The sequence below is a fragment of the Rhinoderma darwinii genome, chromosome 10 (assembly GCF_050947455.1).
Source record: "Rhinoderma darwinii isolate aRhiDar2 chromosome 10, aRhiDar2.hap1, whole genome shotgun sequence".
Lineage (NCBI taxonomy): Eukaryota > Metazoa > Chordata > Amphibia > Anura > Rhinodermatidae > Rhinoderma > Rhinoderma darwinii.
In genome coordinates, this window is record NC_134696.1 from 4,591,049 (window position 1) to 4,612,028 (window position 20,980).

Sequence of the window (20,980 nt, forward strand, 5' to 3'; positions counted from 1 at the left end):
TCATCATGCTTATTGGGCGACAGGTGTCCGGTGAAATGAACTTATAGGGTTTATCCAGGTTGTTAAAATTGATGTCCTATCAAGATTAGATCGGTGGCGGTATGACGGTCAGCACCCCCGCCGATCAGTTGTTTGGGATAGTGTTGCAAAACCTTGCACTGCAGCTACAAACGTAACGGTGCGTGCAAGGACAAACAGAAAGAAACATGTAAACAATGACGATGCTGCGGTGCTCGTACGAACGCAGTGGCCCATACAACAGCTGATCGGCAGGGGTGCCGACAGTCGAACCCCCACGATCTAATATTGATGGCCTATCCTGAGGATAGGCTATTAATTTAACAACCCGGATAACCCCTTTAAGTGTATGTCCAAACCTTACATTACTTATCCTGTACTGATCCTGAGTTACATCCTGTATTATTCTCCAGAGCTGCACTCCCTATTCTGCTGGTGGAGTCTCTGTACATACATTACTTATCCTGTACTGATCCTGAGTTACATCCTTTATTATACTCCAGAGCTGTACTCACTATTCTGCTGGTGGAGTCTCTGTGTACATACATTACTTATCCTGTACTGATCCTGAGTTACATCCTGTATTATACTCCAGAGCTGCACTCACTATTCTGCTGGTGGAGTCACTGTGTACATACATTACATTACTTATCCTGTACTGATCCTGAGTTACATCATGTATTATACTCCAGAGCTGCACTCACTATTCTGCTGGTGGAGTCACTGTGTACATACATTACATTACTTATCCTGTACTGATCCTGAGTTACATCCTGTATTATACTCAAGAGCTGCACTCACTATTCTGCTGGGGGAGTCACTGTGTACATACATTACATTACTTATCCTGAGTTACATCCTGTATTATACTCCAGAGCTGCACTCACTATTCTGCTGGAGGAGTCACTGTGTACATACATTACTTATCCTGTACTGATCCTGAGTTATATCCTATATTATACTCCAGAGCTGCACTCACTATTCTGCTGGTGGTCACTGTACATACATTACATTACTTATCCTGTACTGATCCTGAGTTACATCCTGTATTATACTCCAGAGCTGCACTCACTATTCTGCTGGTGGAGTCACTGTGTACATAGATTACTGAAAATACAGAATATGGAGTACAGCTCTGGAGTATAATACAGGATGTAACTCAGGATCAGTACAGGATAAGTAATGTAATACATTTACACAGTGACTGCACCAGCAGAATAGTGAGTGCAGCTCTGGAGTATAATACAGGATGTAACTCAGGATCAGTACAGGATAAGTAATGTAATGTAATGTATGTACACAGTGACTCCACCAGCAGAATAGTGAGTGCAGCTCTGGAGTATAATACAGGATGTAACTTAGGATCAGTACAGGATAAGTAATGTAATGTATGTACACAGTGACTCCACCAGCAGAATAGTGAGTGCAGCTCTGGAGTATAATACAGGATGTAACTCAGGGTCAGTACAGGATAAGTAATGTATGTACACAGTGACTCCACCAGCAGAATAGTGAGTGCAGCTCTGGAGTATAATACAGGATGTAACACAGCATCAGTACAGGATAAGTAATGTAATGTATGTACACAGTGACTCCACCAGCAGAATAGTGAGTGCAGCTCTGGAGTATAATACAGGATGTAACTCAGGATCAGTACAGGATAAGTAATGTATGTACACAGTGACTCCACCAGCAGAATAGTGAGTGCAGCTCTGGAGTATAATACAGGATGTAACTCAGGATCAGTACAGGATAAGTAATGTCATGTATGTACACAGTGACTCCACCAGCAGAATAGTGAGTGCAGCTCTGGAGTATAATACAGGATGTAACTCAGGATCAGTACAGGATAAGTAATGTATGTACCAAAGCAGCTCAACTAGATAAACTATATGGAAACTGTAAAATGGTGTTCAGAGATGCTCCTACTCTTTGAAGAAAGGCACTGGGGATTTACTTTTACCTAGCCTTGCTCTGGCATTTAAGATCCAAGTTATTTAGAAACCCCAAGCTCTGGATTTAGAGGGTAAAATAAGGAGGACAGATGTGGCACACTACAGTTCATACAGCAAGGATTTGGCTTCTGTTTTAATCATAGGGTGACCGGATGAGGACACACAACGAGTCAAGTTTCTCAATTACTCCTCTCGGAAAAACTTGCAATGTTAAAATGCCCCTTAAAAAATTAATTTAATACTTTAATGAATAATAATAATAAAATAAAAAGATATGGAAGATATGGCAAGACGGCTAAGAGTGGATACAGTACATCACAGAAACAGTCTTTGCAGGCAACACTGGCTGGAAATAGTAAAAACACTTATTGGGTATAAAAAAAAAAAAAAAAGTGATTATCTAAATTATATACAATATCTTCTACCTGGGCTATGATGGCCTCCTGTTATTGTCTCTCGAGGCTGAACGTCATTATTCGTTACTTTTCTACGTTTGTTGTCAACACACAAATAGATATGTAAAAATGCAACGTGTGCAAAAAAATAAAATAAAAATATTACAGTATTTCCTTTGAAAAATGAAAGTATAAGCTATGTCCAATGTGGAATGTACATACAGCAATACATATCAGGGCTCTACAATAAAATTCTGTTATAAAAACATCATTTGAACCCCCTCAAACATACCGTCCCCATTTAGCAAGGACATTGATCTTAAGAAACAGAGCGGGGACGATTCTTCCGAATATCAGACAGGCGTTACCCCCTCCCCCCATAGACAAAACTCATTCACAGTTCAACAGCAAAACCCTGGCAAGAAAGGGGAAGGAGTCTGTAGAAGCCCAAGTCCTTATAAAGGACAAGATTCATTTGTTGAACTTTAACGGGTACCCAATGGCTTTTTCCAGGCACTCTACTAAAGACCCCGCGGAAAGAAAATCTCTCTCCACCTCAACAAACTTGATGTAGATAGTTTTCGGGGATACCCCGGGCTCCACCTTACAGTTCTGCGCTAAGAATCCATTGATGCTAGCCCACTCTTTGCTTTGGTTCTTGACGGTGGACTGGAAATGAAAGAACAAGCACTGCTGTAACGTTATGCTCTCAGCAATGCCGAGATAACAATAGTTGATTTTAGGAGTCACTGGGTCAGATTTCGAGGCAAGCCCCGTTGGAGACTCACAATTCCCATCATTAACTAAGTCGACTACTGCATTGTCAGTTTTTTTCCGTATTTCCTCATATCCAATAGCGTAGAGACCCGGACACTTGGGGATCCCGCCAGGTAAGAGGTACTGAACTATGTCTCCGCCAATAGGCTTTGAGTGAGCTATAGGAATCCAGTCGGTCTCCATGTGCAGTTCGAGACACCGCGCTTCGCTGATGGTAATTTCCAGAAATTTATAGTACACATTTTTCCAATTCATTTTCTGTACTCTGGTCATAACCACCCGCCCCTCCGGCTTCTCGGGATTGAAGTACTCGCGCAACCGTTTTCCAAGTGGAACCTGTGAACTGATTTCTGCATAATGGTATCGAATATCTTCCTTCCACCGAGTGTTGTATCCAATGCCAAATATTGCCAGTTTGTTGGAGAGGTGCAACCTTGAAAAATCTGTCCAGCTTTGAAACAATTCCCATTTGAGCTGGACGGACTCCAGTATGTGCATGATGGTCTGCAGAAGCTCTCTCTTCCTGCAAGAAAACAGGTATTTATTGAAGGAGTTTTCAAGATGAAATAGACGGCAGCAAAAACATTCACAAACATTTCAACTTTAGAAAGCAAATAAAAACAGGGTGTCATTTACTGTTCAGCATTTATTACATGTCCTAATCAAACTAAGCTACTATTGCAGTAGGGATAGACGATGCATCGAAACTTCCATACTGTTTCCATACTGTGCACCCTGAAACGGTTCAATACCGTTATTTCATGTATTTTGATACTAAGCTGTGTGGCCGCACGGTATAGTAATACATGCATGTAGTTAGAGCGGGGCTGTGGTTGTATGGGACAAGTGTGAACGCGGTCAGCATGATGTGATTCAGCCGGCGCTGCACTAATGACACTGAAGACAGAACATGGCGGCCGCACACTGAAAGTCACCCCCATGTTATGTCTTTCGTGCCAGCGCCGCCGGTCAATAGTGCAGCGCCGGTCGCATCACCTCATGCTGACCACGCGCGCACTTATTGTCAGGAGCAGGGCAATGGCTGTATTACGCAGCCGCAGGCCCGCTCTAACGGCGGAGATCAGACTGTTATTCCCCTGAATGCTGCACTCAAAGCTGACCCCAGCATTAAAGGGGTAAATAAGGGGGAATGCCCTTTGGTTCGCGTCACGGGGAATCCCTGTGAAGCGATTGAGGGACATACCATATATGGGCAGACCGCTCAGGGCCCATTGAAAGACCCCAGGGCTGTCTTACCATATTTCCAGTTGTTAGGGCATGCTTAGGTATGTCCTAACAACTTCCTGTGTACTATCAGTATATAGATAAATGCCAGTACATTAACCCGTTAGTGACCGGCCCATCGTGTTTCTACGTCGGTCACTAACGGGCCTTATTCCGATGCCATAGACTTTTTACGTCGCGGCATCGGAATAAGTAAACAGAGCAGGGAACTGTCAAATCTCCCTGCTCTCAGCTGCTAGAGGCAGCTGAGGGCTGGGAGCGTCCCTGCTCTGCCGGGTGAGATCGATATTAGGATCGATCTCACCCGTTTAACCCCTCAGATGCGGTGCACAATAGCGAGCACCGCATCTGAGTGGTTTTGGAGAGAGGGAGGGAGCTCCCTCTCTCCCCCACCGACACGATCGCCGAGTGTCTGTGTCTCCAATGGCAGCAGGGGATCTAATAAAGGCCCCCAGGTCTGCCTGGAGCGACTGCCTGCTAGATCATGCCGCAGGCATGACCTAGCAGATGCCTGTCCGTGTTAAACGGACAGGCAGTAATACACTGCAATACAAAAGTATTACAATAGCGATCGCAGAATCGCATATTAAAGTCCCCTAATGGCACTAGTAAAAAAGTGAAAAAAAAGTTGAATAAAGTTAATTAAAAAAAAAAATGTGAAAAAAAATGAAAAACCCAGTTTTTCCCCTTACAAAATGCTTTACTATTAAAAAAAACAAAATAAAGATAAAAAGTTACACATATTTGGTATCGCCGCGTCCGTAACGACCCCGACTATAAAGCTATTACATTACTCAACCCGCACGGTGAACGCCGTAAAAAATTTAATAAAAAACTATGGAAAAATTGGTGTTTTCTGTGAATCCTGAAAAAATGTGATAAAAAGTGATCAAAAAGTCGCATCTACTCCAAAATGGTACCAATAAAAACTACAAGTCTTCCCGCAAAAAAAAAGCCCTCAAACAACCGCATCGGCGAAAAAATAAAAACTTTACGGCTCTTCAAAAATGGAGACACAAAAACAAATAATTTAGAAAAAAAAGCGTTTTTACTGTGTAAAAGTAGTAAAACATACAAAAACTATACAAATTTGGTATCGTTGCAATCGTAACAACCCGCTGAATAAAGTTATTGTGTTTTTTATATCACACGGTAAACGGCGTAGATTTAAGACGCGAAAAAGAGTGGCGAAATTTCAGGTTTTTTTCTATTTCCCCCCAAATAAAAGTTAATAAAAGTTAATCAATAAATAATATGTACCTCAAAATGGTGCTATTAAAAAGTACAACTTGTCCCGCAAAAAACAAGACCTTATACAACTATGTCGACGCAAAAATAAAAAGGTTATAGCTCTCGGAATGCTACGATAGAAAAACGTAAAAAATGGCTTGTCATTAAGGTTTAAAATAGGCTGGTCATTAAGGGGTTAAAAATAATCAAAAATAGGTAATGTTAAAAAAAAAACACCACATTTTTTACAATAAACATAATCTTTATATATAAGATATACACATATTCGGTAACGTCGCGACTATGATGACAAATTTATAGCGTCATTCATGTTTACGGTTATAAAATAAAAATCTGCTTTCTGTCACATATTAATGTGAGGCACGAGGTGTTATGAATTCTGAACCTCCATGTGCCTCACATTAATAGTGATTAACCCCATCATGTACCGCACACATTAACCCAATGTTGTCCATTATGACTGAGGAACATAATGGGGATAATTACTATTAATGTGAGGCTCATGGAGGTTCAAAATTCATCGCACCTCGCCCCTCATCAGAAAATGGAAGAACTTTTTTTTATTATTATTATTATTGTTGCCAAAGTATCGTTTTGGTATAGAGTATCGCAATACTACACAAAGTATCGGTATCGAAGTCCAAATTATGGTATCGTGACAACCCTATATTGCACTCACTGACCGTACCTCCAAAAACACACATTTGAGGTGCAATAAGTGTACACTCCATCCTAATCAGCGGCTTCGGGAGGGATCATGTGGCCTGTTCATGACTTCTGTCTTGCAAGGGTATGTTCACACGGCCTATTTTCCGCCGTTTTTCAGTCCGTAAACGGCCGAAAAATCGGAAGCAGAACGCCTCGAAACATCTGCCCATTGATTTCAATTGGAAAATGGCGTTCTGTTCCGATGGAGCGTTTTTCTACGCGTAAAAAAACGGCCACGAAAAAGAAGTGCAGGACACTTCTTGGGATGTTTTTGGAGCCGTCTTCCATAGACCATTGAAAAAAGCTCCAAAAACGGCCGTAAAAAACGCTGCGAAAAACGCGAGTGGCACAAAAAACGTCTGAAAATCAGGAGCTGTTTTCTCTTGAAAATAGCTCCGTATTTGCAGATGTTTTTGACTCTGCGTGTGAACCTACCCTGAACATGCCAAGAAGAAGGCCCAAAAGAAAGCAAGTAGTAAGCAATCTCTGCTCTCAAATTCTCACTGCTGCCCTCCCAAGGACAGTTAAGTGGGTGAAATATTTGGCCTAACAAGGTGTGACTCTATAACAGACCCTCTGTATTACATACTAAAGATTAAAGAGGCTCTGTCACCAGATTTTGCAACCCCTATCTGCTATTGCCCCGATGTACGCACATAATACACGCCCACTTGGACTTTTGCAAGCCTCATTTGCATAACTACAAAAATGGTCATAACTTGGCCAAAAATGCTCGTTTTTTAAAAATAAAAACATTACTGTAATCTACATTGCAGCGCCGATCACATGCAATAGCAGATAGGGGTTGCAAAATCTGGTGACAGAGCCTCTTTAACTGAGCAAATGACGCAACTAAAAGGTTGTCTGCTTCTAGGAGACTGGAGTCGGGTCAGTTAGAAACTTTTTATACACTGCCTAGGAGTCTCAGATTCCCACGTGCGGATTTCTGCTCTGCTCTAGTGTAAGGCTATGGTCACACGCTTAACAAAAACCGGCTGTAAAGTACGGAGCCTTGTTCAAGGGAAAACAGCCTCTGATTTTCAGCATCAAGCGTTTTTTACGGCGGTTTTTCTATTGACCACATGAAAAACTGCTCCAAAACGGCTGAAGAAGTGACATGCACTTTTTTACGGGGCGCTTCTTTACGTGACGTTTTTACAAACGGCCGCTTAAAAAACACCCGGTGGGAAAAGAATGCCGTTTTTCCCATCATAATCAATGGGCACATGTTTGGAGGCGTTCAGCCCCCGTATTTTCAGCCGTTTTTCAGGGCGTTTGTGGCCCAAAATATAGCTGAAAATCGGCTGTGTTGAACATACCCTAATAAGAAAAGCCCTGTCAGTAGATCGGGGTGTGGGCAGAACTGTAAAACATAATTCTCATATTAAAAGATATGTAAACCTTTGAAATACATTTTATTTTAAAAAAAAAAGTTATCAGTCAGTTTTTAACTTTTTGAGAGACAGCTGCTTTGTATCCTGTATACAGAGCAGCTGTATCGTGCGCTGAGACATGAATTAGTCAGGTCAGCGGGACTGACCAGTTCAGTGAAAGCGGGTCCTGCGTGTCTCTTGACATGCAGGATCCACCTGTTATCGATCACATCTTAGGCCCCATGCACATGACTGCAGTTTTTATCCGTAATTACGGATGAAACTGCGGATCCATTCATTTCTATTGGTCACGGACACCCTTCAGTATATTTCCGTATGTGTGTCCGTGCCATAGAACGGATCCTCAATTATAAAACGCCCTATTTTTATCCACAATTGCGGCACGTCTTCCCCATAGAAATGTCGGCGCTTCCAAAGTTTGCGGATGGCTACAGAGGTGAATCCGTAGCCGTCCGTAATTGCGGAAGCGTTGCTATGCGACGCAAGGGGATTACCAAAGATGCCACTTTTTTTTACGGATTCGTAAATACGGATGAACTACGGACCGTATTTGTGGAGAGCGTGATGTATACTCGGATGAGTTGCGGATGACTACAGATCTGTATTTGGTGACCGTAAAATCCATTACGGCCGTGTGCATGAGAAGTTATGGACTAAAAAAAATAAAAATAAACTTTTTCAAAGTTGTACATGGCGTTTAAACCATATTTTAGAAATATAAAGCAACAGCAGGTTTTTAAGATTTAGAAAAGTTCTAGTCAGAATTTGAACCTTGCAAAGGAAAAGAATGAATGTAATTTACATTGGTCTTTCAGAAATCAGCGCCTGCACCATTCTCAAAGAAATGCGCAGGTGTCAACGCCAGAAAACACTATAAAGTATATTTTCCCGTCACTTTCCCAACATGACTCCACTCCAACAGCTGCTTCTATTGACTCGAGACTCACAACAAAACAAAAACTTCTGAGCGTCTCCATGATGTAGAGGTCACTTGTGCGACTAAAGGCGTCATCTTGTCAGGGCCTTCGCATCGATACTTACTGAACATCCTCCGCAGGCTCTCTGTTCTTTGGGGGTCTTTTAGGAACACTGATTTCTTCTAAGAGAAAAACAAAATAAGGCTTTAGAAGCGCACAAGAGCCAGGCCAGCAGCAAGTACGACATAACCACAAGCTCCAAGCTAAAAGGTACATTTATATTTACTAACTATATAGACAGCAGAAGATCTTTAAAAAGACAATAAACGTGCGCTTTGCAATTCTCCTGCTCTGGGAAGGTGTTATCTCATGAAGACATCCCGTCCATATACAGTATTACATATGGACTCTCTAGATGAAACTCATTACATAGAACAAAAAGTCATAGGGGGAACTTTACAGTACCGTCATTAGGGGGACACGGCACAGGCTGCTTCTGGACCACCCAAGGTGCTAAAAAACAAAATATATACACAAAATAAAGAAAAAAAAATAAAATAAAGACACCTTATGTGAAAGCTCAGAATGTTGGGGAAGTTACAGAAAGTTCCTGCTAAAACGGCCAGAAAACTCATGGGATAGACACACAGGACTGATTACCGTTACCGCTCGTGTCTTGAAACGAGCTATGCACCTGTGTGTGCATCACATGACCAGCACAGATTTGCATCCACGGTCCATGATTACGGGCACGGAGAGCCTCAAATATACGGGAAGGTGTCAGTGGTCAATAGAAATGAATAGGTCCGTAATTGCGGTCGTGTCCATGGGGCCTAAGAGCTCTGTCCACATCAGGTTTGTATGTTGGGAAAGCTCCAGACGTACGTGTCCATAAGGCTCCAATTTTACTGTCTTTTTGGCCTCTGTCTTGCCGGCATAGGTCAGTATACAGCAAAACGAAAACCAAAGACGACGGAATAGCCTAAATAGACTACATTATATCATCCCATTGAGTCCATTAAAAAAAAGTTATACGTATAAAAAAGTGTTTCCCATTACATGGTGGACAATGGGGGAGGGGATGCCACTGTATGAAATCTGTTAAACCGATGTCATGGAAAGCCCATAACGTCTCCTTAACGGACGCCATTATGGCCTTTGGGTGACGGATGCCACGGTTAGGCATCAGTCACAGCCTACCTTTAATGCAGAAGGCCTCATGCACACGACCGTAAGGGTTTTTACTGTCAGCAAATACGGATGCACATCAGAAGCCGTCCGCAATTGCGGAAACGCCTATAGACTTTTATGGGCTAGTCCGTGCTGCAATTGCGGACAAGAATAAGACATGTTCTATATTTTGCCGATCATTTCTACGGCCCGGACACACACACGTAAATATACGTTTAGAAATGTAAGTTATAGAAATGTGAATGGGATTTGCAAAAAAAGTAATGCCGTGAATGGAAGACACAAACCAATATAAAGCAGACCTCCCCAATAAAATAAAACGCCCAGTAAATAAAGTCCCGAAGTCGTCGTCCTCCGCTTATCAAGAAGTTCAAAATTCTACTCTAGTTATGTCCTTTTTGAGAAAGTATTAAAGCCACCTAATATGGCTGACCTCACAGCTGTCACCGAGCTTTCCTAGAGTCCTGAACGGCAATCAGACAAGACGTCACAATTCAGAAGCAGATTCATCAGTACATAACTAGGAACACTTGCCAGTCAGGATCCTGGAAAAGATGGATGACAATCACTGGAGAACGATTATTGTGGAAAATTTCCTTTGATTCATTCAGGAGTAAAAGAAACATCACTTGTCAATCTAATTTAAGAAGAAATTACAGGAACTCTGTTGGGATCAGGAGTTTTTTTCTTTGCACTCTCTACCATTTCCAAACGTAAAACATTTTCTTAAAGTGGTTAAAAAAAAAAATGTATTTCAAGAACTGTTTTCCTGACATCCATGTTATTCAGCAGTGACAGGTAGATGACAATAATCCGTGCGGCTCTTTCAAAGGAATAATATTCCCAGCCCTGAAAATTTTCTAACATCCCCAATTCTGCTGAAAGTTTTGCAAGGAAGTGGCAAGAAATATCAAACCCCTTACAGCGCCGCATATCCGCATATGTATTATCAGAACATTGGCAGGTTCACGTGGGACGACACTGCCAATACCACTTTATAAGAGAATTGCTACAATAGACGTCTGCACCCTCACTTATTATAGAAGAGAGAAAAAAAAAATACAACAGAAGTGAATCTACACAACTCTTCGGGTTGTTTTCCATCAGGTCTTGACTTTCCAAGCAATACACAGCAACTTTCTATCCATTTCTAGGGCAGCAGGGTGACAACCCATATCCCTGCATTACAACAGCTCCAGGGTAGTCACCCAGCTTTCTCCAGACTTCAGAAGAGCACATATGGGAGCAGGCGATTTAACTGCCCGTGACTGCGTGCACAGCCGGCCACCGACAGTCACCCGCATTTTCAGCCTGTGCTCCCATACAAAGTACGGGAGCACAGTCCGTAAAAAGCAAAAGATGGGACATGTCCTATCTTTTGCGGCAGCTTTCTGCGGCCCGGACACCTTCCTGTAAATATATGGGAAGGTGTCCGTGGTCAATAGAAATGAATGGGTCCGTAATTGCGGACTAATTCTATGCTCGTGTGCATAGGGCCTTACTAGGCAGAGTTGAGAATAAGTAGTCTGGGGAAGCCAGATAACAGCCCATGTGGGAGGACAATTCAATGAATTGCACTAAGAAGAAGGAGAAGATAGAGATTTAAGTTAACACTTAACAGTGGTTTTACACGACCATATTTCATGCCCGGTAAAAATCGCCAATCGATGATATAGCACAGCAATCGGCGGCGCTAGTTTAGCTCCATTTACATGGGGCAATGGTGGGAATGTATGGGACAGGTGAAAGAGACTGTCACCACATTATAAGTGCCCTGTCTCCTACATAAGCAGTGCTTTTTATTTAGAAAAACTATCTATTTTTACCACTTTATGAGCGATTTTTAGCTTTATGCTAATGAGTTTCTTAATGCCCAACTGGGCGTGTTTTTACTTTAGACCAAGTGGGCGTTGTACAGAGGAGTGTATGACGCTGACCAATCAGTGCAGCCACATAAACTCGCTATAACGTTACTGCAGTGTCCCGACAATGAATATATATTACCTCCAGCCAGGACGTGATGTGTATTCAGAATCCTGTCACTTCTGAATCTTTTCTGTGAGATTTCCAGCAAGGCAAACGTAATCGCTTTTAAAATGACAGTTCACATCGCAATCTCGCAAGATTACGTTTGCCTTGCTGGAAATCTCACAGAGACGCTACAGAAGTGTTAGGATTCATAAATACAAAAATGGTCATAACTTGGCCAAAAATGCTCGTTTTTTAAAAATAAAAACATTACTGTAATCTACATTGCAGCGCCGATCTGCTGCAATAGCAGATAGGGGCTGCAAAATCTGGTGACAGAGCCTCTTTAAGGTGTTAAACAGACCCCCGAAGACTGACTAACAGATATATTATTTCTCTTTACACATACAGACATTGGTGAGATACACCAGCCAAACCTCACCTGACTCCTCCGACCTCTTCCCAATTTCTTCCACTGCCTCATTGCCTCCACTGAAGACTCCGCACTGCAGTTCTCCCCGTGTGTGTTGCTCCCCGGCATTGCGGAATGGCGCAGGTGTCAAGTATGAAATGTTAGCCTTTTCTACCCCTGTGCAAGTGTGAGAATGTTTTATGCCATTTGCCGTTATCTAAACTACATTTATAGGGAAAAAATTATTTTTAGGGAATATATATTTACAGATTTTCAATATAGACGCAAAGTAATCCTATAGCTAGAATAAGATTCTCAGTATCTCACCTGGGGTTTTATGCAGATTGGGTCTCAGGTAAAGGCCTCACAGACAGATTATAATTGCATAATGCATGGATGTGATAACTAACTATAATGGTTTAGTAACTGGAGTCTTACCCAAATCTTCCCCGGGAAATCCCTGGATCTCCTGGCTGTGGTTCCCCCAGTCCTCCTGGGAATAGTCCTCCATGGTGCTGCCATCAGACTCCATCTCCTGGTACAGGCCGCTACTGTTAATGAGCACGGGCTGACACGGCTGCGTGTCCCATCCCCCTTGTCCAAAAACCCGTTCCAGCTGCTCGAATGTGTAGCTGCTCTTTCTTTTGCCAACACCGCGCTCTTTTACCCGGCTGTAGCATCTGCGGAGAGTCTGAAATAACACACGTGGGTAAATACACAAACCTCATCCTGGAGGGTTATAGGTCAGCTAATACTGCACATTATTGCATCTTACAGAGTCTAGATGGATATAGATCACACAATGTATAAAACAGGGCATTCCCTGCATAACATGCGCCAGCCCCCGTATACAGAAGGCCATGGACACTAAAGGGGCTTCTCCAGACCTAAAAAATGAGTGCACAATTCTGACATGCGTTCATCTTACAGAAGCCTATGGGAATGTTACAGTATATGTTCTATGTTTATGGATAAAAGACAAAATATAGCAAAACCGTGACGTGAACAGAGATTTATATGATCACCAGATCTCACAGAAATAACAGCTGAGGCTATGTACACATCATTTTTTTTTTAGTCTCAGTTTAAAGAGACTCTGTCACCACATTATAAGTGCCCTGTCTCCTACATAAGGAGATGGGCGCTGTAATGTAGGTGACAGTAAGGCTTTTTATTTGAAAAAACGATCTATTTTATTCCCCGGGATGTCTATTCACAATCCCTGCACTTCGTTACTCTGTCTGTGGTAGTCACAGCAGAGGAAGCGTGATCTCACGAGATCTCGCTGTACATGACAGGTTACAACGAGATCACGCTTCCTCTGCTGTAACTACCATAGTTTCAGTAACGAAGTGCAGAGATTGTGAATAGACATCCCGGGGAATGTCTATTCACTGTCTAAACACTTCAGTATTGTTAATGTGTTAGTATAAGACAGCACATAAGGATCTAGCAGGATCCCTATGCGCTGAATAAATGAATGGAGAGAAGTGTATGACGCTGATTGGTCACTGATTGGTCAGCGTCATACACTCCTCTGTACAACGCCCACTTGGTCTAAAGTTATAATACGCCCACTTGGGCATTAAGCAATGCATTAGCATAAATCTAAAAACACTAATAAAGTGATAAAAATAGATTGTTTATTTAAATAAAAAGCACTGCTGTCACCTACATTATAGCGCCAATCTCCTTATGTAGGATAGGGCATTTATAATGTGGTGACAGCCTCTTTAATATAAAATATACGCGAGGAAAAGCGTCCAATGTATACATTAAATGGAGGCTGAGATGGGTGCCTGACTGTGGTATCTGTCACCTATAGACTATAATGGTATCTGTTAAACATATACGTCGTGAGCTTTTCAATAGCTTATCATGACATATCCGTTACGCAGATGCCATTGTAGTTTATTGGGAACAGATACCACTGTTAGATATCTGTTTAACCCATTCGTCACCCATAGGCTACAACTTTGAATGGAAAAACAAATAACTTTTTTGCTTGACTCCGCGGGATGGAATAACGTAGCCTACCACACTATTCTAGATCTTGTTTCTGTGGCCAGAGAACAATAGGAAACTTAAGGCCTCTGTCTGACAATGGAGCCCTATGGACACATTTAGTGTGTTTCCCAACGGCCGCGCTAAACCAGAAATGTGATGTAAGCAGAGTTTAATGTATATAGACAGCATAAGACGGAAAACTAAAAGTAAATGTGTCAGGTCATTGTATAAGGGCCCACATAGATGACAGTATAACGTCTCATCTATTCAGAGATCTCATGTGTTACTATAGGGGTCTATACACACTAGATACAACGTAGCTGAAATAATCTAAATTGACTGGTTCGGCCGTAGGATAAAATTATTTATCAAAACAATTGTTTGTGATGGCTTACATCTAAAAGATATCTGTCGAAGACAGTAGATGAGACGGGTGAATTTTTCAGCTCTATATCATAGCAGGACAGCTATTAAACCGAAGACTTGACTTATCGATTTATTAGGGTGAATTCACACTTTGGCCACATTTATCAATATTTTTGGTCTATTTTTCTGGTGTATTTCATTCCATGGTAGTATCTAATCTGCTGTGTGGCACATTTATTAGCCATTTGTGTCATGTATGTCAGTTAGTAAAAGTGGAGTGAAAACTGGGAATGGCTTCACGCCAAGTCAGGATTTAGGCCTGGTTCACATCGCTTTTTACCCTTCCATCGGAGGTATACGAGGGAAGGTGTCCAGACTTATACCTCCGATGGAAGGGAGCGATGTAACCCACTGTTTAGGCGTACAGTCTGATACATCAGCCGAACTCCCTGGGCAGAGAGCTACTTGAAGTGCAGTGCCTAGGGAACCCCTGATGTCACTGTCCATATATATATATGAACTGGCAAGCTCTCTGGCCCGGGACTCCTGTCTTGGTGAAGCCCTTGACATTACTGTTCATATATAGACTGAGACGTTAAGAGTTTAAGATGGTGGAATCCCCAGCAGGCGCGACGGCAAAAACTTTGTCCGGAACTCCGCTTCTGGAGAGAGCCCCTGATGTCACTGTACATATATGCTCTACCCGGGGACTTTGACCACGGGGAAGCTCCATGAGATATAAGTTTAATGTTTACCTCTGACGGGTGCCATACAAAAGCAACCGTAAAACATAGGCTTCCTTGTTTAAAAAAAAAAAAAAAGTATACCGCGCAGTATATGTTGGATTTTTGCAGGATCCCTCGGGATGTAGTGTAGTCTACTAAGATATTCCATCCACAAAATAAAAGAGGTATACAAACATAAACCAGCCTGACAAAAAGGACACTCTTTTGGCCTCCGTTGGGCTAATAGAGCTCTATAGACACGTTTAGGGTGTAGGTCGGGAGCTGTAGGGTAAAAACGCAATGTGAACCAGACCTTTAAACACATTTATGAAATGCAATTTTTATTTTTATTTTTTTTAAATCTCCACTGCACACAGACCATGGCGTAGAAGGTGTCGAAATTCTAGCTAGCGTAAAAGTTATTGGCAGTGACGTATGTTGACAGATTTATCAGAAAAGGCAAATGCGGTAATAAATGTCACAACAAATGTCAATAGAGCGGACGAGCTGAACTTGGAAATTTGCGCCACTTGATAAATGTCAGACCTTGAGTATTTGTAGTGAAATTTCGGTTGCAGAATCCACACGAAAACTCTTCAAGAGAAGTACAGTGTAAGGGAATAGGTTTATAACAAACCCCTCCATCACTTAAAGGGTAACTAAACTTTCAAAAAAACTTCTGACATGTCAGAAGTTTTGATCGGTGGGGGTGTGAACACGGAGACCCCCACCGATCGCTAAAACGAAGTGGCAGAAGTGCTCGGATGAGCCTCTTAGTTTCTGATGGTCTTTTCTCAAAGCTGAACAATTGGTGTACGGGCACATACACTTTCTATTGAGCCTGTACACAAATTACCAATCAGAAACTAAGCGGCTCAGCGCTCACCCGAGCGCTTCTGCCGATTCCTTTTTATCGATCGCTGGGGTCTCAGTGCTAGGACCCCCCACTGATCAAAACTTCTAACATGTCACTATGACAAGTTTTTTGAAAGTTCAGTTACTCTTTAGACCAGTTTCCCATGGGTCGGACACGCTGCGTAAAAACTAGGCAGCGTAACCGACCTGAAACTCGCACCACATTCCGTCCGAAAAACCGCACCACATTGGCATGGGAGTTTCCACTGCTGAAAGCAGCGCTGGGAAAGAAAAAACAAAACGCTCATACTTAACCGCTCCCTCTCTTCTGAGCGTAGTCCGGCCTCCTAAGAGGATGTTGCAGGCCATGTGACCACGGCATCTGATTAGCTGCAGTGGTCACATGGGATGAAACGCAGATGTGTAAGCAGGTAAGATTTTCCTTGTGTAAGGACGGCTCAGTGATTGTAATAGGAATTTTGTGATGTTTCATTTCACTGACTGCCCCCCATACATCACTACATGGTCAGCGATCATGGTCAGCGGTCAACCCGTCTAATGTGCATGACCAGCTATAGCAAATATCCGCGTCTCATATACAGATACTGGCGTGAATGGTGCGTAAACCCAGAAACACATCACGTCTTATGTCTAGAACAAAGTGCAGACAGGGACTAGAGCGGTTACTAATAGCAACCAATCCGATCACAGCTTGTATTTCCAGACAGGTTTATTCTGGTTGCTATGAGCAGCTCCGCTCCTTGTTTCCATACAGAAACAACATGTTGTATGGAGAATATCTGCTGTATAATAGGCTCCGTTCACACATCGCCATTATAACGTCAACATATATTTCCAGTGCGTCTTACCCTAAATGTGCAGCAGATCCGCAAGAGGATTAGCCGTATTGCATTCAATGGAGCTAATCCTCGACTTGTCCGTGCGGAATAAACAGCACGCGCAGACATTTTCCACAGAATGTGAACGGGGGTCGTGGAAAACTTTATTCACATACGTGGGATGCAGATTGGCTTTAGATTTAATGCGGATTTCATTGCAGAATCTGAACCAAAATCTGGGTCATATCTGACGTGTATGGGGCCTTATATATATGGGAAGCTTGCACTAGATTATTCATATAGAAAAAGCCTATATGAAGTAACGGAGGGTATAAAAAGATCATCATGAAATATGACAGTTCTTTGCGCCTGTACAGGTATTTACTCCCCCCCCCCCCCACACACATATATATATATATATACCCGGTTATACATTAGGCAGCATATATATGTGGAGTTGACACGATACATGTGACATTCCACTTATCGACAAAGCAAAATGGAGCATATAAAGACATAGTCACACACATATATGAAGAACTGTCATATGTCACATGTATCGCCTCCCCTGCAGACATACAACTCATGTAAGCTGTTATATCATGGCGGCAGCTTGTTATATATTACACGCAGGGTTGATGGATACAATGTATAACATCCACACAATACAAAGTAACAGAGGAGATCAATGACATCTAGTGCAAGGTTATAGTGGAGGAGTGACAACCAATCACATCCCAGCTCTCATTTCTCAGGGAACCGTTAGAAAATGAGAGCTTGGAGCTGATTGGTTGCTAGGGGTCACTGCTCCTGTTGTACTAATGATGGATCTCCCCCATTGTGCGCCCCGTACTGTATAACCCCCTCAGTGGGCACGTCCTCCACACATGTACGGCTCATATACATCATACGTGGAGAGCGGTGTGTGACATGTTATAGTGGGGGAGGGGGGCACACAAAGCCGGTGAGGGGGAGGAGGTAATGGCGGGGCCGGGGTGTGAGGGGGCACATGGCGGTCGCGGCCTCCGGGCAGTTACCTTCATCCGCTCCCGGCACTGGCTGGGGGTGCGTTCATAGCCGAGCTCAGCTAAGGCCCGGGAGACCCGGTCGTACATGGCGGGCCCGGGAGCCTTAGTCCCGAAGATGGTGCCGGCGCCCTCCAGCTGCTGGTACCGCGCCTCCACCAGCCGCTCGTTCCCCCACACTGCGATGAGTGCGTTGGTCTCGGCCGGAGTCCAGGACATGCCGCGGCAGGCTGTGGAGAAGGACACGGATGGGGAGGCCCCGCTCAGGCCCGCCGGGGCCGCCCCGCCGCCAGTCACGCCGGCGCTCAGAGGGGACGAACGGCTTGGGGTGGACGGGTTGGACAAGGAGCGGTTCCCATCGCTGAGCCCAGGGGAGGGCGGCGATAAAACCTCGCTCTTCGGGATTTTCAGACAAGACGAAGCCTCGGACGGAAGCTCCGAATTACAGGGCGCCGCCATCTTCCCCCTTGTGTGCGGCCGGAAGTGACATGGAAGTAAGGGGGCGGGGCCGCAAGAGCTACCATACAGAGGCGCTTCGTGTCAGGGAAAAGAGGCGGGAAAGAGGAATGGAGGCTGTGGTGTCAATACCTGACAGGAATAACTGTCACAGAGTAGCGGTACAGCCATGACATATAACGGGTTATCATCCCGGAGCCTCACCATACGCGGCCATGTTCTTATATATCTATAGAGTTCATAATTTACCTCAGGTTCACCCTGACCTCGACAAAACTACCTAATAACCATTCTCCATAGCTCTTCACCCAACAAATACCTCAAATTTACCATACATAAAATTTTCGCCATAACTCCAATCATTTACCTCAGTCTATCAATGTATTTAACTATACACGGTTACCTCACTGTAATTGCAGCATTTATTACCTCACCCAACAATGTAGCCGAACACCCGCAACGGTCGTCTGTCACCCCAAAGTACCCTCATAAGATATAACAGCACGCTACAGCAGCCCCCCATAAATACCACGCCTAGATACCCCGGAACCATAATTGCCAAATTTTGAGAAGGGATATCAGAGAGATTTTGAAAAGTTCGGTATTGAACAAAATGTTTTACCTTATGCCCGGCCATTTATGTAGGACACGCCCCAACCTACGACATTTGAATCCCAAATACGGCGAATGACGACCTTCATCAAGGACCCCATAAATGCAGACACCAGACTCCCTGAACTAATAAAGACCCCTAAACTTATCGTGCGGCCAAAATCTTCTCATCTAAATGCACCTTAGACAAGATTCACATGAGCGTGGGGAAACTTGGACGTGAAAAACGTGATTTTTTTTTTACGTCCGAGGTGCCCCCGTGCGGGTTCAGTTTTTACGGATCCCCATAGACTTGATCCTATAGAGGGATCCGTGAAAACAGAAGATAATAGGACAGGTTATACTTTTCAACAGACCCTTCACACATTCACATTGAAATACATGCGTCCGTGTGACGGCTGTTGTTTTAACGTCAGTTACGCGGACGTAAAATTCGTTCATGTGAGAAGGCCTTAGTGTCCCAAAAAAGTTAGCCATAGAAGCTCTTTGAAATTTGCCAGCAGTAGATCCCACCCCCACTCCTTGAAGGAGAATTCCCATATCGGACATTTTTGACATAGCCACGGGATATGCCATAAGTATCTGAAAAAAGAGGGTCCCACCTCTGGGAACCGCACCTATCACACGAATGTACCCCCCAGACACCGTCCTGCCTGCTGTCACTGGGGTCCGGCCACTTACTGACGAGGAGGACGGGTTTTCTGGAAATTTCCGAGTGTGTTTTGCTGCACTGTTTCCGGAATGTCCATTCACTTAAACTAGAGATAGGTTCGAGTCCCATAGGTGGGACCCTCATCTATTGGACATTTATGGCATATCCACAGGATCCCGAGATGAGAATACTCTTCTAAAGTTTATGTCCACCGATGCGACCAATTTTTTTTATTGTTCCAATGCATCCAAAATGAAAAAATTTAGCAACTTTGCAAATCTTATTTCCAAGTGTCCTGTTGTTTTGTGTATACAGCCCCTATACAGGCCTATATGTTTCCATGGTAACCGTGTGTAGTCTAATCTTAAAGTCATATTGCCTACCATTTGCCCCCTACTTCTTACTAGCATACATTTGGTAGGTAAGCAAGAAGTAGAGGGCAGATGGACTGTAGAATCAGACTACAAAGGCTTTGTTTGTTGTCTGTTACCATGGAAACATAGGCCTGTATAGGAGCTATGGAAATAAAATGATAGGAGATTTTTTATTAAAAGTAAGCAAATTAAGTAGCTGCATTATTTATTTTAGATGCAGTTGAACAATAAAAATGGTTGCAAAGGTGGACGTAGCCTGCAAAAATCCATTTTTATACTTACCTCTTATTTGCACTCAGTAAAAATGCAGCTTTTTACTTTTACGGCTCATACACACGATCATATAAAATATATGCTACCAATACAACATACTTATAACCAATGAAATGTCTCAAAAGAATGTACAATTCACAATTGTTCAAAAATAATAATAAACTTTATTAGTCCACAATATGGACAAACACCCCCCCCCCCTACAAAAACACACAAACAATGTATAAAAAACACTTATTTAAAAACAACCTCAAGTGTAAAGCCATCGAAGTCCTTATGAATCAGTTTATCCACATAAATATCTAGAATCAGACCCCAACGTGAAAAAAACACAGATCCTATGTAATGTAACACTGGTAAGTGCAACCTGTACCAAATGATTCTATAAATAATCAATTACCTGTGGAAGACACGATGGCGGTATGGATCATACACTAGAGGAAACACCTCAATGCGCGTTTCGCATCCTTCGTCAGGAGAATAATACAACATACTATATGTAAGCGCACAGTTCACTGATTGAGCTTCTTTTGACTTGTACCGTGATTTTTCCACGTGGATCGCT

General features: G+C 43.0%; 2 protein-coding genes across 14 annotated transcripts in view; one reads left to right on the forward strand and one right to left on the reverse strand.

Moving 5' to 3' along the window:
- Positions 1 to 2,195: 2,195 nt before the first annotated feature.
- On the reverse strand, positions 2,196 to 18,615 carry MSANTD2 (Myb/SANT DNA binding domain containing 2). 4 transcript variants are annotated; one of them, XM_075839203.1, is made up of 6 exons: positions 18,061 to 18,614; positions 12,670 to 12,922; positions 12,262 to 12,408; positions 9,126 to 9,173; positions 8,785 to 8,842; positions 2,196 to 3,668 (listed from the first exon to the last, which is right to left on the reverse strand). In XM_075839203.1, the coding sequence occupies exons 1-6, from the start codon at positions 18,505 to 18,507 to the stop codon at positions 2,840 to 2,842; spliced, it is 1,782 nt and encodes a 593-aa protein (XP_075695318.1). In that variant the 5' UTR covers positions 18,508 to 18,614; the 3' UTR covers positions 2,196 to 2,839. The 4 variants fall into 4 exon arrangements, with proteins under 4 accessions (XP_075695318.1, XP_075695321.1, XP_075695319.1 ...); XM_075839206.1 differs by lacking the exon at positions 12,262 to 12,408 and having other exon boundaries at positions 18,061 to 18,615; XM_075839204.1 differs by lacking the exon at positions 9,126 to 9,173.
- ROBO3 (roundabout guidance receptor 3) overlaps positions 18,090 to 20,980 on the forward strand; it is a 388,832-nt gene continuing 385,941 nt past the window's right edge. For 4 of the 10 annotated variants that reach the window (XM_075839186.1, XM_075839200.1, XM_075839188.1 and 1 more), the window contains exon 1: positions 18,574 to 20,914. The gene's annotated coding sequence lies outside the window, so the exon portion shown is untranslated. Of the gene's footprint in view, positions 18,543 to 18,567; positions 20,915 to 20,980 lie in introns of those variants that run through there. The other 6 variants (XM_075839190.1, XM_075839192.1, XM_075839197.1 and 3 more) reach the window with 4 other exon arrangements.